At 47.2% G+C, this 15,666-nt stretch overlaps 1 protein-coding gene across 5 annotated transcripts in view; it reads right to left on the reverse strand.

Moving 5' to 3' along the window:
• The window catches only part of VPS13A (vacuolar protein sorting 13 homolog A), a 2,994,934-nt gene that overhangs the window by 2,607,365 nt on the left and 371,903 nt on the right, over positions 1-15,666 (reverse strand). For all 5 annotated transcript variants that reach the window (XR_011280366.1, XR_011280367.1, XM_069625905.1 and 2 more), the window contains exon 11: positions 4,350-4,477. Coding sequence is in view for 3 of the 5 variants with exons in the window: in XM_069625905.1 (XP_069482006.1) it covers positions 4,350-4,477 (128 nt within the window). In the remaining 2 variants the exon portion in view is untranslated. The remainder of the gene's footprint in view (positions 1-4,349; positions 4,478-15,666) is intronic.

The raw sequence follows: 15,666 nt of genomic DNA on the forward strand, positions 1-15,666 counted from the left end.
TACCACCGAAATAGCTTGACACAGCCACAGCATCAACAGACCACCGATCCACAATCGCCACGAAAAATCCACAATTACAAATATGCCTCATTACAAGGATAAACGAACAAGAATGGAAAACAGAACAAGAAAAGAAACCAACCCCCCACCAAACAGGAACCACACCTACCAGAATTCACAGCACCTCTAATTCACCACCAACCCCCACTAAATAAACTAAAGATCTGGACAAAGACAAGAATAAAGACATCATACATCTCCCGCTACCTATCCACCTACAAACCAGTCACACCAGAAATGAAACAATCCACAAAAAGGACCCAGTTAATTCTAAAGAATACCCCACTATACTATCAAACCACCCACCCCAACACATACAACCCAGCAAAGCAGACAACAGTTTTGGAATAACTCCTATAACCACAGATAACTTTATTCCCCTGCCACCTACACCCCTTCTATAACAAGAGATTGGAAAAAGGGCCACCCGGACAACCAAACACCTAACTACAATGACTTAGAACAGAGAAACCCATCATGTAACCTAACAGAATCCCTCAGGGAAGGGACAGATTATATAACCAAACACCTGGCAACAAACAGGCCCACCCAACAGAGCACTGAAGGTTTGATGGACGCCGTTCCCACTGAAATGCCAAAAATAACATAAAAAAAAGTAGGGGTCAAAACGCACAAGCTATACTGCAGCCTACTCAACATGTGATCTATGGCCAAGCACACAGTAGAAATGTATGATCTCCAGAGCGAAGGGGGCACAGGTGACATCTTCACAGAAACATGGCTCTCAGACAAAATACAAAGTAATCACTGATTAAGTCATACCAGACAATTACAAACTAGTACAATCTAACAGAAAAACAAGATGAGGAGGAATCGCTTTAGCACAGACAAATCACATCCGCACCACATCCTTACCCTCAACTGCCATAGAAGACTGCAAATCACTTCTAGTCAACCTCAAGCCCAACAACCAATTCAACGTACTCTTCCTTCTGATCTACAGACTGGGCACCTACAAACCAAACTTTGCGATGATGCCATAACTAACCTTTCCACAAATAACTATAACATTATTGTTCTGGGAGACTTCAATATCTGGTTTATGAAATCACAAACTCCCTCAGTGACTTAATGGAAGCCCTTCCTCTAAAATAGAAAGGAAAATAAATAAATAATCGGTGAACAGAAAGAACCACTCGCAGAGCTATACACAATAGATGGAATTTTCTGCAGGGATGGACTTGTGACCAACGCCCCACCAGTAACAATGATATGGAGTGACCATCATGTAATCCCTTTCACTATCAAAATCCAAAGCTGCACGATGTCCACAAACAAACTCCTGGCAACAAACAAAAGAAACTGGAAAAGCCTTAACTTTGATACTTTTACACAACTAATAGAAACTACCAAACCCAACACCTCCCAGCTAAACTAAATGACAATAAAGTTGAAGAGAACTTCCACACCTGGCTAACAGACACGTTCGACCAACTAACACCCTTCAAATTCTTGAAACCCACACCATAAGAAGTTGCAGAACAATAGTTCACAGAGGAACTGAGGGAACTCAAAAAAGAGACTAAACTAGAAAAGTGATGGAGGAAACACAAACCAATTGTACAAAACTAACTGCAATGACAAATTTTGCTCTACAAATCGTAGTCCTGAAAGCCAAGGAATCACACTCTACCATGAGAATCCAATCAGCAACTAACCCACAAAAAGAAATGTTCAGACTCATCAAGGAAATTTTTTAAAAAAACTTCATGCAACAACATTGTATCCTCGTGAATCCTATGGAAACCACATCACGGCCCACCTAAGAGCAAAAATAGAAGCATTCCAACAAGCCATAAATGCATCTTGAAAGCCCACAAACAACATCCTCCCAGAGACCAACACTGCAACAACCAGCGCAATCCTCAATCGATTTGAAGCTACAAGCGAGTAAACACTTGACAAACTACTAAAAGATGCCAACAGAACTGGATCCCACAGCGACCCATGCCCACCGGACAGCTACAAATAACAATCACCAACAAAACACCAGACTACTGATGAATCTATCCCTAAACACAGGACTACTAACAAAATCAATCAAATCAGTGTACATCAAACCCCTCCTAGAAGGCGAGATGGGAAAAACAGATGACCCTGCCAACTACAGTCTTATATCAAACCCAGCATAAATCTTAGAGAACCAGGTGAACAAGGAACTACTCAATCCGGTAGGAAGCAGTGGAATACCTGACCAATCACAGTTTGGCTTCAGACCCGCGAGAGGAACTGAATAAGCACTTCTCTCCATATGGGACAACATAAGAATAAACACGGAAAACGCCCAATCGGCCATTGTGCTACTGAACATTTCAGTTGCTTCTTTCAATACGATCAAACACACAACTCTAATGAAGAGACTGGAAGTATTTGGTATTCAAAGCATCACGCTACAATAGCTAAAATCTTTCCTCAAGAACTGAACCAAAGAACCCGCCTACCAACATTTACATCGAACATAAAAAGTATCACTTGCAGTGTACCACAAGAATAAAGCCTCTCAACACTCCTCTTCAACATTTACATGACCCACCCAATGAAATTCATTCAAACCTATGGACTGGAAGCTAACAACTATGCAGACGACCCTCCAACTCATCTTCAAGTTATCCACCAACCACAAACCTGACAAAGCCCTCAATAAATGCCTCACCAATATTAACAACTGGATGGCAAACAACCTCAAACTAAACCCAATCTAAACAGAAATAATCATCTGCCCACAAGAAGACAATCCTACACAGACTTCCTCACCGGGCCCATGAGCACTGGGTACACGACCAGAGATGTTAATAGTGATAAAAGAATCTTGGAATCCTTGTGGAGATTGGTCTCACTCTGGAGCCACAAGTCAACGCAATAGCAAGAAATGCTTCTGCCACCTATAGTTAATAAGAGGCATCCTCCCTTACCTCAATTTCCCACACAGAACCATTGCGATAATTTCCTTGGTATCATCAAGAACAGACTGCACAAATGGTCTCTACCTAGGAATGCCTGAACGACTAACAAAAAGCTATAGCGCATCCGAAATACTGCAGCAATACTGCTCCTGTGACTAAATGGAAAAGACCACATCAAACCCTCCCTGAAAAGTCTACGCTGACTATCAGTAAAGAAAGGCATCAACTTCAAAGCCCTCTGCATGGCTCATAAATCACTACACAGACAAGGAGCCGAATTTCTCCAAGCAAAAATCAGCCGATACCAACTGAGAAGAGATAAGATCCTGCACTGACTGCCAAACAAAAACAAGAAACTACAAGAAAATAAAACTCAGAGGAACTGCCTTCTCCCATCTGGTAGCCAAACTATGGAACTCGATCCAGAAGGAAATAAGAACGGCAAAAGACCACATTACATTGCTATACAAATCGCTGAGTCAATCATAGACCAACTATAAAACAACCACCCCCATGAGCGGGCCACCCCAACCTCATACAATGCCTGTTCTACAAATTGTAATCCCGTAACAATGAAAACATAGGATAAATACCTGCAGAAAGAAAGAAACAACAGAGATTCACAATACCCAGCGACCACCAAAAATCCACTAACCATCCCCCTCTTCTGTCTTCCACACCCTCACACCTCTCATCTACCACACACGCCCAGAGGGCTGGTGAAAGAGCCCACCAAAACACTGGATGCTGCACATCACTTTCTAACCAAGTTACAAATTCAATAAGCTCCCATACCAAACTAATTGCCGCCCTTCCGGACACAATCCCCAGCGCACAAAACAAAGCACATCTAGAAAGCTCACACGCACAGACACTGGTTGCTCCTGGTTCTGCGCACATCAGGAGATGAGCACATCTATTCTATCCCTCTTTCCACACTAACAAACCCAAACCACTTTACAGAGCCATGTGAGCGATTGGTATAATGGAAATGGCTGTGGTGCATGGTATAAATCAACATAACAACAATTATTGCAATAACCACTACTAGTATGTACACTAATATCAGACATTGCACTGTATGACAAAAATATATGTATTAGGTTATCAATTTCTGCCTAATATCATAACCCCTATGTGTTTCTCTGGGGTTGTTTACAACACATGAATGCATAACGCTCAACCAGCTTCATCAGGGTATCAGTGACCTCTCTTGACTTATAAATAGAAGCAAATATATTTGTGTATTCGTCTGAATCTGGAAAAAGCCAGGTTCAAAATATCTGTATCAAGACTCAATTGGACTGTAAAGTTACTCTTAAAATTCTGTGCTGTGCAACAAAGCTTCAAAATGAAATTTCTTACCTGTGGTTTATTTAAATCAATGGCTATATCCTGAAGATTTACATCCAAATCCATTTTTGGAGATGAAAAGTCAAATTCAGAGCGAGGATTCATGCGTAGTTTTGCTTTTGCTGAAATTGGGCGGAATACTAGAAAGATAAAAATAAGTTACTGCAAGTAGAAACATTGAATTTTGTTTAGACGCAACATTACATAAAACACATTTAAAAAGCAAAATCAATACTTAACAACTGAGCTTATTCTACTTCAATGTGCAAAGACTGAACACTATGCAGAGTTTTTCCTCATGTAAAATAATGGTGAACAACCACCAGTGGCTAAAAAGCCCACATCTTGCTCAGCAGAGGTAATTATGGGTGCTTGCTGTTAACCCAAGACTGCCCTTATTCAAATGGAACAATGCAGACTGACAAGGAAAACCCAACATATCTATAATAACACTTTATATTGCATGAATTCTTCAAGAAGGTGCCGGAATAAGGGGGGAGGCAGATGTTTTAAGAATATTTTATGGGGATTATGGGCAAGGAAAAAATTGCAATTCTGTAACCTGTACATGACCAAACATTACAATGCCAGATGGACTCAAGCCTGTTTTCAAAGACTTCTAAATTGGATAGTTTAAGAGGCAGTCTGACCTTATGGAAGGCTTGCCACTTGGTGAGAGCTGATGCAGGTGCTACTTTTATGGCATAGAAGTTCGATCACAATGGTTTTGGGGACACAGGGTAGAGTGTAGCAGTGCTGTGCGAGACATATGTATGCAGGGTCATGATGCAGAACATGTGTGCTATAAGAATGAGATACCCAGATAAGCATGCTCAATGATGGAGTGCTGCACAGTGTAGCTACTGTACAACAGGTAATGAAGAAAGATTTTGGGAAGAATAAAACACACAAAGCATGATGTATGTTTACAACAGTTTATGCATACGCAGTGAATCAGTTTTGGAGTAGGGAGTCTATCAAGTACTTTAGATAGCTGCAGGAACATGTCCAGTGATGACAGTTTTCAAAGCCACTTCCGGTCTGGTCCCATTATACAGGAAAGGCTCAGTTAGTGCATTTCCACACTATGTGCAAGTACTTTTGATTTTTTTTTTTTAAATGCACAAATCTGTGGATGTCGTCCCTTCGCCCCTACAGGGAGACATTTCCCATGGGGGCAGGGCGGTGCATCCACAGTATAATAGTCCCCCTAGGGGTGGTGCACAGGGGGAAGATCACATGGGAGAGGATGCCGCTTATGGGATTAAGGACGACCATTCGCAGAGAATGCAGCATATTTCTGCTTTGTCACCCCTTTCCTCTTTGCCACAGCCAAACACTCCGTCCCTTGTTAGAAACAGTGCTAATACCTTCTGTTGTATACCAAGTCAACCTTATTCTAAGAAAATAACTAACACATAAGAGATTCCAACTGGCCTTCCATGTATTTGTAATACAAATACTGGGATGAAAAAGATGGCTAGGCGTGTGAAGATTGATCCTGAGAACTGTGCTAAGTGGTCTAGTCTCCTGCTGAACCGGATTTGGACCAACTCATTCAAAATCAACGAGGGAAACCAGGTAAGGGAGATCCCCTCTTCTGAGAGGAATTGCCAGCAACGTTGTAGCACTGGCTGCATGAAGGGAGAGCCAAACGCTGTACATGGAGACGGGAGAAGGAACAAGCCTAGTCTGTGATGTAAGGGCTATACGTGTCGTTGCCCAAACAGCCCTCCATGCATTCCAGGATTTCGGGAGCTGCCAACTGAAGAAAAGGCACTCCAGGAGAAGGGAACAGCACTGCGAAGTCGAGAGTGATGAAACAAAGCACCCATACACTACCGCAGCCTCATGCAGATGTCCCGCTGTTTGGAAGACGCCAACCAAGCACAAAGGTACACAGGCATGCCGAGAGAGACTAGAGGGGAAGCTGGGGAGCAAGTACAAAAAGCCGAATAAGACAGTATGGGACTCTGAGAAGATACTGCAGATCTGTGACCCGCACCCCTATGATGAGGATAGCACAATAAGAGGGGCTGGGACCCTGAGAACAAGAGAAATAATCCTACACTTGGCAGGAGAGTAAACCAAGATATCATGATTCGGATAAGTAGGCCCCTGGGACATTTCCACGAGATGCCATCTTTCTTTTCACTAGTAACAATAGGAATTGGGCACTTTATATCCTTCGTTTCTCTTTCTTATTGCCCGGTAATTTACTCAGCATGCACAAAGACGGGTCACATTCATAGGGCTTATGAAGTAGTGTGTTGATTCTTTTCATCACCTCCCTCCAGCAACTTTGGATGACAGGCACTCCCATAGCACATGCCAAAATCCCACCGAATCACAATTACATCTGGGGCATGCTCGAGTTAGTTCCGGGGCAATAACATGCAACCTGGCTGGATTCATAAAGACCCTATGAAGGACATTAAATTTAAATCAACTTAAACCTGGCGTTCCTGGACATCTTTTTGATATGTTCACACATCACTAACCATTCCCAGTCAGATATTGCATACCCCAAATCTTTTTCCCCAGTTTCCTTGATAGTGAGAACTGGAGTCGGTCTCCCAGTCAGTAATACTTCATAAATCTGCAAGAGTACTCATTTCCTGCCTGCGTTCGAAAGTAATTCCTACAGCAAAGGGGTAGGTTAAGGTTCCTAGGTATAATCCTACACAATTCAGCCATTCTCCCAACTACCCAGGCTTAACTCAAAAAGTATCCTTGCAGCATACCTTATTCCTCCACCCATTGATTAAAGGAGTGCAGAGTGCCTCCCCATAAGGAATCTCCCAATGATCTACAATCATTAGACTATAGGGTAGACAGACCCATATCTCTTAAATTGTATTTTATTTCAGGTTTTAACATTCAAAGAACAAAAGACAAATGTAAACACATCAATCAGAAAATCAATCAGAAAAACCCCTTTTCCCCTTCCCCCATCACACTCCCCTACCCCCAGGTAACGGAGTCTTCTCAATTTAAAGAAACCTCAACAAGAAATCCAGCGGTTGTCTAATTTCGGGGTGGGAATACACTACTAAATTACACACATGTCCATGGCCGCGTCATGCACCTTTCATAGTTCTTTGGCCGCAGTCCACTGTACCAGGATTTCCCCCGAGGGGACGCCAAACACTTTACCTCCTTTGAGTACAACACATCCCCTCTTCTCTCAATCCCTATATTGTACACCCCCTTGCTTTATTTCTTCACGTTTGGCCATAAAATCCCCCCACATGGTCCCGTAGGATGCTGTCCTCCCGTGAAGTGCTGCTGTGATCCTTTCCATAGTGCATATATTCAGTGACACATTGACCCATTCCCTTTTACCTGGGGTCCAGGCACATTTCCATTTCATAACCAGACAGGCCCGCACCGCAAGCAGCAGTGACACTACCAGTCCCCCATCTTGCCCAGATCCCCATCAATTTCCTCCATCCGAACAGGGTCAAGAACAGCCTTAACGCCATCGATTTCTTTTATCCAGCCCAACACTTTGTCCCAAAACATCTGTACCTGTGGGCACCCCCACCACATATGCCAGTAGTTGGCCTTTGCCCTACACCGGTGCCAGCACTCCGGACTAGCACTCAAATATCTTAGAGAGCTTGAGAGGGTCATATCGCCACCTACGTAGGAGCTTAATGGCATGCAACTTATATTGGCTGGAAATTGAAGTCTGCGAGGGCCCTCTACCCATTTTCAGCCACATTTACAGGGTCTCTCTCCCTAGGTCCTTTTCCCCATTTCCGTCTCAGCTGTTCAGTTGACCCCTTCCTGCTTCCGTTCTTTTGTCTAAGAGCTACTCAAAAGGGGTAAGGTCCCTCTGTATCATCTTTCCACTCGCAAGCACCCCTTTCAACTGAAGATATGAGAAGACGGAGCGTGCACCCAGGCCCAGCTCCCACTCCAGTTCGACTATAGTAACAAATGTACTGTTCCTCCATAGCTGACCCACTCTCTGAAGACCCGCCACAAACCAGGCCTCAAATCTCCCCGGGTCGGAGATTGCATCCCTTATTTCTGGTGCCCACAAATGGCTCAACGGGTAGTGCCAAGTAGTCACCCCTCGCATTTCGGTACCCTGTATCCATATGTCCCAAATTGTGCCCAGGATTGGGTGGTCTTCGGGGGAGTCAGTTTCTACAGACCCCCAAACATTCTCTGACTGAGGCGGGGGACATGTATAGATTGTCCAGACCCACCCATTAGTATTCTCTCTGCATCCTGAGGTGTTGGACGAGAACCCGCAAATGTGAGGCTTTGTAGTACAGTTTCATATTGGGGGGACCCACCCCTCCCCTGTCTTTCGGTAGGGTAAGGACATCATAGGACATTCTCGGCTTTTTCGACTGCCAAAGAAACCTCAACACAGCAGCATTTATTTCCCAGAAAAATACATCCGGGACACAAATTGGAAGCATTTGAAACGCATAAAGGAATCTCTGTAAACACACCATCTTAAGGGCGTTAAGGCGTCCGAGCCACGAAATGGTTAGTTTTCCCCATCGTTCTAGTTCTGCCTGAAATCCGGCTAGCAGCGTGGGGAAGTTGGCCTGGAACAGGTCTTCCAAGACCCTTGTGAGATTAATTCCCAGGTATCTTAACGTTTCCTGGAGAACATCCCTATATCCCCTTCCCCCTTCCTGTCCAGCGGTAACAGTATCGATTTCGATCTGATTTTGAACCCCGAGAGTTCTCCGTATTCTTCAATAAGCGCAATTACCCTGGTTTGGAGATAAGGGGGTTCTTTATGTGCAGGAGCGCATCGTCAGCATATAATGCAACCTTATATTCCACTCTCTCCACTGTGAATCCCTCTACCCCTGGGTCCTCCCTGATTCTTTGAACTAGCGGTTCTAAAGAGAGTGCAAATCAAATCAGGGAGAGAGGGCAGCCCTGCCTCGTACCTCTGCTCAAGGCAAACCATCAGGAAAAGCCTCCATTGACCGCCGCACACACCTGGGGAGACCCATAGACTGCCAGAATGCCTCTCATGAACCTAGAACACAGACCCACTTTGCCCAATACCTCCTTGAGAAAGCCCCACTCCACCCTATTGAAGGCCTTTTCAACGTCCATACATAAAAGAACAGGGTCCCCCCACCATGTCCATCGCTTCATGGATCAGATGTAAGGTCTTCCAAAATGTGTCTGCCCCCTGCTGCCCCCTTCTAAAGCTCACTTGGTCCAAGTTAATCAGATGGGGCATATGTGGCTCTAGTCTTGTAGCAAGGACACGCGTGTACATTTTGGAATCAATGTTTAAGAGTGCGATTGGGTGATATGACCTGTATTTTTTGGGGGTCCCTGCCCTCCTTCGGTATGACTGTGATCATTGCTCGGGAGAAGGTCTCCGGGGCTTCCCCGTCTCCAGGATATCATTAAATATTTCAACCATAAATGTAAGGGGGGGGGTAAGAAAGGACTTATAAAAGCCTGCAGAGAAACTATCCTCTCCCGGGCCTTCCCTAGACACCGCCCTCCTTATTTCATCAGCTGTTATTGGGGCTTCCAATACCTCAGCCTCCTCCCGGATGATTCTGGGCAACCGCATTCCCTCCAAGTACCGGGTTGTCCCCAATGAGTCCGGGTCGACTCCTGTTTTATATAGGTCCTCGTAAAAGGACGCAACCTCCTCTCTGATTCCTTATTCCCCCCCCCCTCTTTGGTCCTCTGTTTCCCCCACCCCCTCTATGGCCTTAACCCACCTGTCGGCTTTCTGGCCTCTAAGTCACAACGCTACTTGTCTCCCTTCTCGTAGAACTTTTGTTTCAGGAACTGCAGTTTCATAATTACCTGACCTTCCTCAAGAAGTCGCAATTCTTCCCTTTTGCTTCTCTCCTCCAAGACCCTCTCTTCCCTAACCTCTACCGTGCCCCAATCCTCCCATTTAGCTGGGCGATTCCGGCCCGTAACTTGTTTTCGATTAATTTCCTCTCTTGTTTTTTCCGGGCCCCCTCCATGATTAGGATCCCCCTCCATGTCGCCTTTCCCGCTTCCCACACCATTCTCCTAGAAACCTCCCCCTTTGAAATATTCGACAATCTCCTTGGACAGTTCCTCATGCAACACTGGGTCTTTCCATAGGGAATCATTGCTTCTCCATTTAGATCCCCTGGGGCCAGTTAAAGTCCACCAAAACCAGATCATGGTCCGACCAGGTGATCGGAGAGATTTCCGCACTCATCGCCTCCTACCATAGACCCCTTGATATATAGATGTAGTCGATCCTTGTAGAAGTGCCATGTGGGGCCAAGTAAAAGGTATAGCCCCCTGTGCTCTGGGTGTAGGTGCCGCCATATGTCCCGAAGCCCACAGACCTCCAGCATTCCCAAAACCTCCCCATGCACTGGCCAAGGCCCTTCTTCCATCCATCCCTCCCTCCCGGGTTTGTCTGTCAGCCCTAAAATCTGCCCACATATTTAGGTAGCTCCCCAGGAATATATGGCCCGTAGCTTCGAGCATTATCTTTGGAGGGTTTTTAGCAGAAACCTCGGTTGCCCCTGATTTGAGCAGTAGATTGACGCAAATGTGAACCCAACCTTGTTTATAGTCCCCGAGATCAGGACAGCCCTTCCCTCATCAGTCCAGACCTTTGCGACCTCCATCTTTAGTCCTTTGGCAATACGGATTCCCACGCCTGCTTTGTTAAGGGTGCCCAATCCCCAATACTCCTGCCCCAGTGCCCTCCCCAGGACCCTCCTATCTTCCCCTCTGGCATATTTAGTCTCAGGGACGAACAGCATATCATAACCCCTTCCCCGCCTCCATGTGACATCCCCTCGCCACCAGTGACGGCTTTGTGGGCGAGTTCATCCCTTTAACATTCAACGTCCCCACCCTCAGGTGACCCTCTCCCTTGTCTCCCCGGACTACAACCATCCTCCAATCATGCCTATCCTCTGAACTTTAGGCACTATGGGCAGCCCTTGCTTGTAAATCCTTTCCCCCACAACCAGTAAACTCTTATTTGAGAAGATCCTTGTCCTACCCGCTTATAAAATGCCCCCTGCCCTCTTCTTACCCCTCCAAGGCGTCTGAATCCCCTTGGTTAACATCACCTGGGAGAGAGAGAGAGAAAAAAAAAAAAAAAAAACTGACCACCAGTTGGAACCAGCTCCCTTCTGATCCTGTATGCATCAAACCTAGTATACTTCGAGCCCCCTCCTGGAGCTCTCATCCAACTCCTTTTCCCCCCCCTTCCTTGATCCACCACCCCACTGCTAGATCCTGATGTGGGACCCCCTCACCCCTGGTCTCGTTTACTTCAATCCGCCCCCTGATCCAAGCCACCTCCACCGAAATACCTCTGCCCACAACCCAAACAAAACATTAGCAGGCCACATCATTCTTCACCACAGTTCGCCCCGGTTACGTGACCCCGTCTGAAATATTTGTAATCTGGTTCAAGTGTCTGCCGTGGGTAACGTGTTCAACTTTCAGAATTTCCTAGATACCGGCATTCGTCTTCTCCTAGGTCCCTTGATCAGCCATTGCCTGTCGTCTAGCTCCTTGTTTCCACGATACTCTGAGGTATCGGCCTTACCAAGCATTTCATTGGTGACATTAGGAATGTCTTCCTCCCTCATCAGTTTGTATTTATGACAGTCATATTCAAAGGAGATGGAGAACAGGAACCCCCACCTGTATCGCACTCCCTTCTCACTAAGCCATTTGGTCAGGGGAGAGCACAGTTTCCACTTGGTCAACGTCTGGGAGGACAGATCCTGAAAGATCATCACTCTGGAGGTGCCTCTCGCCCTCGCCTTTTCAAAAATGTTCACTTTGTCTGTATTATCCGTTATCAGGGGCCCACACCACCCCGCACCTTCAGCACGGGGCAACTTCCACCTTGCCCACACCTTTTGGCGTTGTAGTTGCGCACCACTTTCCGGGGAGCAGCTCCTCTCAGTGGTCCCAGAGGAAAGCACTCCAGTAATCGGGGGTCCCCTTCCTTGCGGGGCCTCTTCAACAGCCCGCTGCCACAGATGTGTTGCCTCTGGGGGTAACTACCTTTGTTTTCTAGGCCTGGGCAAGTCTGCGTTCTGTCGCGCTGGGGCCCCAGGCTCAGAGTACATCTTTGGTATGCCTCTAAGGCACCATAGGCTCCTGCTTGCCACCTATTCCGGGCCTCGCCTGCGCCCCTAGTTCCTGTCCTCTGAAGTGAGGGGGCCTCCCAGCCCCACATGAAAGTTCCTTTCCTGTGACGGTTTAAAACTCCTTCAGGGCCTGTGGCATAGGCTCCCTGCTGTTGCCTGCTTGCTCCGAGGACAGTGCCCGTCTGTCCTTATTCTCCGAGCGCCGTGGTGTATTCAAGCTCCTTTGATTATTTGAGGTCAGACATGGAAGCAAAGCGCCGTGCTGCCTCAACCAATGTGACATTCACGTGGTGTCTGGCAGCGATTCAATCGCCGAATCAGAGTCTTCTGCAGTCCCAGGGCTTCCGCCTCTCGAGGGAACCCCCCCTTTCAGGACCAGAGGTTCTCTCTGTGGGGACCACCCCGCACAGGCAGGGTCTTCATTGAGGCACGGTCCGCTGCACAGAGTGGGGGGAGGGTCAGATCCTAAGCCTCACTGATGGTGGTGCCGCAGGGGGAGGGAGCAACGACCTCTGGCCAGCCCCTCTGCTGCTCCCAGGCAGTCGAGTGGTCCGTGTCCTACTTGTCTCCAGATCTCGGCCGTGGCTCTATTTTGCACCTATTATGGTGTGGGAGAACCTGTCATGGCCACTGGGCAGGAGCCCAGTACTTCACTTCATGCAGGGTCCCAATGGACCCAGTCTTGGCGCCTATGGCACCAAGCTCATTTCAAAGTGTGCCTGGCACACAGAACACCAAAGGCACGTGGAGCAAGGCCAGGCAGGGCCCTGTCATCACAGGGAAGGCACGTGCAGAAGACAGAAGGAGGAGCTAGGTTGGGCCACAAGGCGGGTCCGAAGGGGAGTGGCTGGGGCCAGGCAATATAAGCCGGCCCCACCCGCATACTGGCACTTTGCGTTAGTTTGCTGAGAGCAGCGTTAACGCTTACCGCCGTTCAGAGGACTCTTACCTGATTCAGCACGTGCACCTTCAGTCTCCAGAACCCTCCAACACCTACCTGGTTCAACACGTGCATCTCCAGTCTCCGGATACCTCAACCATCTTACATGAATTCTGCCAACCATCGCCGGAAAGACTTCCATCTGCTTCCCCTCTGCAGTCGCTGCGCACACCTTACCTGAAGTCGCACCATAGCCAGAAGCATCGCCATCCGCTTCTCATTCCGCAGTCGCTGCGCACGCGTTACCTGAGGACACACCATCGCTGGAAGCGCTGCCATCTGCTCCCGACTCCGCCGCTGCCGCATTCACCTTACCTGCCTTCCGGAATCCTCCGCAGGTACCGCCCAGCATCCTTACCTGCTCCGAATTTCACCAACATGGGGCCTTCATCGGGCGCTGCCGCCACGTGGTTCTTCATCTCCGGCAACCTGAAGGAGTCGGACACCGCTCGCCAGCCATCGCCGCTCTGCCGCGCATGCAAGGGAATAAGAGACACAAGGTGAGAGGTCACACAGTCTTTAACTCGCTAAAGCAGCACTATTCACAAACTTGCTGTAGTTCCTAAAAACTACCTATTTACCAGTGGTGGGATCATCCGGAGCAGACTCTTCTCTCCATCACGCGCTCCTGGGTCATCTTCGTCATCTACAGGGGAGAGAGAACAATATACCATTACGATCAATTTAACTTGAGACAGTATCGTTACAAGAATACGGACAACAACCATTATTATTAAAACTTACTGCTAAGACGGAATGATCGCAGCCGGTCTGGACTTCCACAATTTGGACCAGTGACACAACTAGGTCCATCCACAGCGCCCCTGCTGAAGAAAGCAGGACGGAGAGCCCATCCTTACATACAAACAGGTGAGCCTGCATGGGTAAACTTCTACGCACTACGTTTTGCCACGAAAGGGCAGAGGGGAACTGCGACTCCACCACACTATCCTTACTGCCTTTCACCTTATCACAGGAACAAGCCCAGCCTTCAGGATCCCCGGCAAGACAACAGTTGGGGGAGAGAAGCGAACAGAGGGAGCCAGATCCGGGGAGGGCTCCAACTGTGCCCCAACGTCTCTGCAGAGACCAGGTGAGCATAACAGAAACCGAGGTATTCCTGGGCTGATTCCGGCCACTCTTCCTTCTCTCGGTTCCCAGAGGGGGGGGGGGGCGTTCACTCAGTTGAGTCACCACTTTCTGGGGCCGAGGGAGGGAGGGCATTATAAGTGGAGGCTCGATCCAATTATCGGCCCGTTGTGCGGGACACTCACACAGAAGTTCCCAGCATCAGCATGCCCCCCTGGTGGCCTAGACCCATATCTCTTCAACAGGCCTTTGTCAAATCCAATAGGTAAATCAGGATGATAAAATGACTGCAATCAAAATTTGTTCAAAAGTCTCTTCCATGCCGTTTGTACTATCCGTACTATGCATGTGTCCTCTCTAGACCCTGTTACATCCCGAATAGTTAAATCCCTTTTGGATTTATTTCAGATGGCTCCTCCAACCCCAATAGGATACAAACCTCACCCTCAGGCAAATCATTCCAATGTAGCGTGTATTGCAATTGGGAGGCAAGGAAGTACAGTTCACAATCCGGGACTGACAAACCACTTTCCTGATCAGGTCTTCGCAGCGTCGATAGTGGCACTATCCGCCTGCCAGTGCCCCCAAAGAAATTCAGTAATTCTGACATCCAACATCTGAAAGAAGTCTCGTTTAAGCATATGAGGGATATTGTTAAATAAATACAATAGTCTAGGAAGGGCAACCATTTTGTATAATGCTATTCTGCCCATTATGGAGCGATGCAATTTTTGCCAGAAGGTTACTGCTTCTCTGATTCCGTCAACGCCCTTCCTGTGTTATACACAAATGTATCCTCTATATCATGAAAGCGCTGTACTCCAAGATATTTAAATGATTTGTGTTCCCATTGCACCCCCCCACCCCAATCTGGAAATATATCTCAGGGCTTATGCCTCATACTTGCCAGGGGAAAAAGTATAGATGTGTCCTTCTTGATCCGGACCCCAGAGAGTGCTCCGAAAGTGTCGAACACATCTTAAATGGTTGGAATATTATACAAGGGGTTACATACATAAAGCAATGCATTATCAGCATATAAGGAGATAGTATGTGTGCGTCCACCGACCCGTATATCCCGCCTCAGACGTACAGTTCCTGAAAAAGCCAGCCAACTGTTCTAGAGCCAGGTTGAATAGTACCAGAGATACCAGGCAGCCATGTCTGGATCCTCTTTCCAGGG

The sequence above is a fragment of the Ambystoma mexicanum genome, chromosome 6p (genome assembly GCF_040938575.1).
Source record: "Ambystoma mexicanum isolate Mex_15411 chromosome 6p, UKY_AmexF1_1, whole genome shotgun sequence".
Lineage (NCBI taxonomy): Eukaryota > Metazoa > Chordata > Amphibia > Caudata > Ambystomatidae > Ambystoma > Ambystoma mexicanum.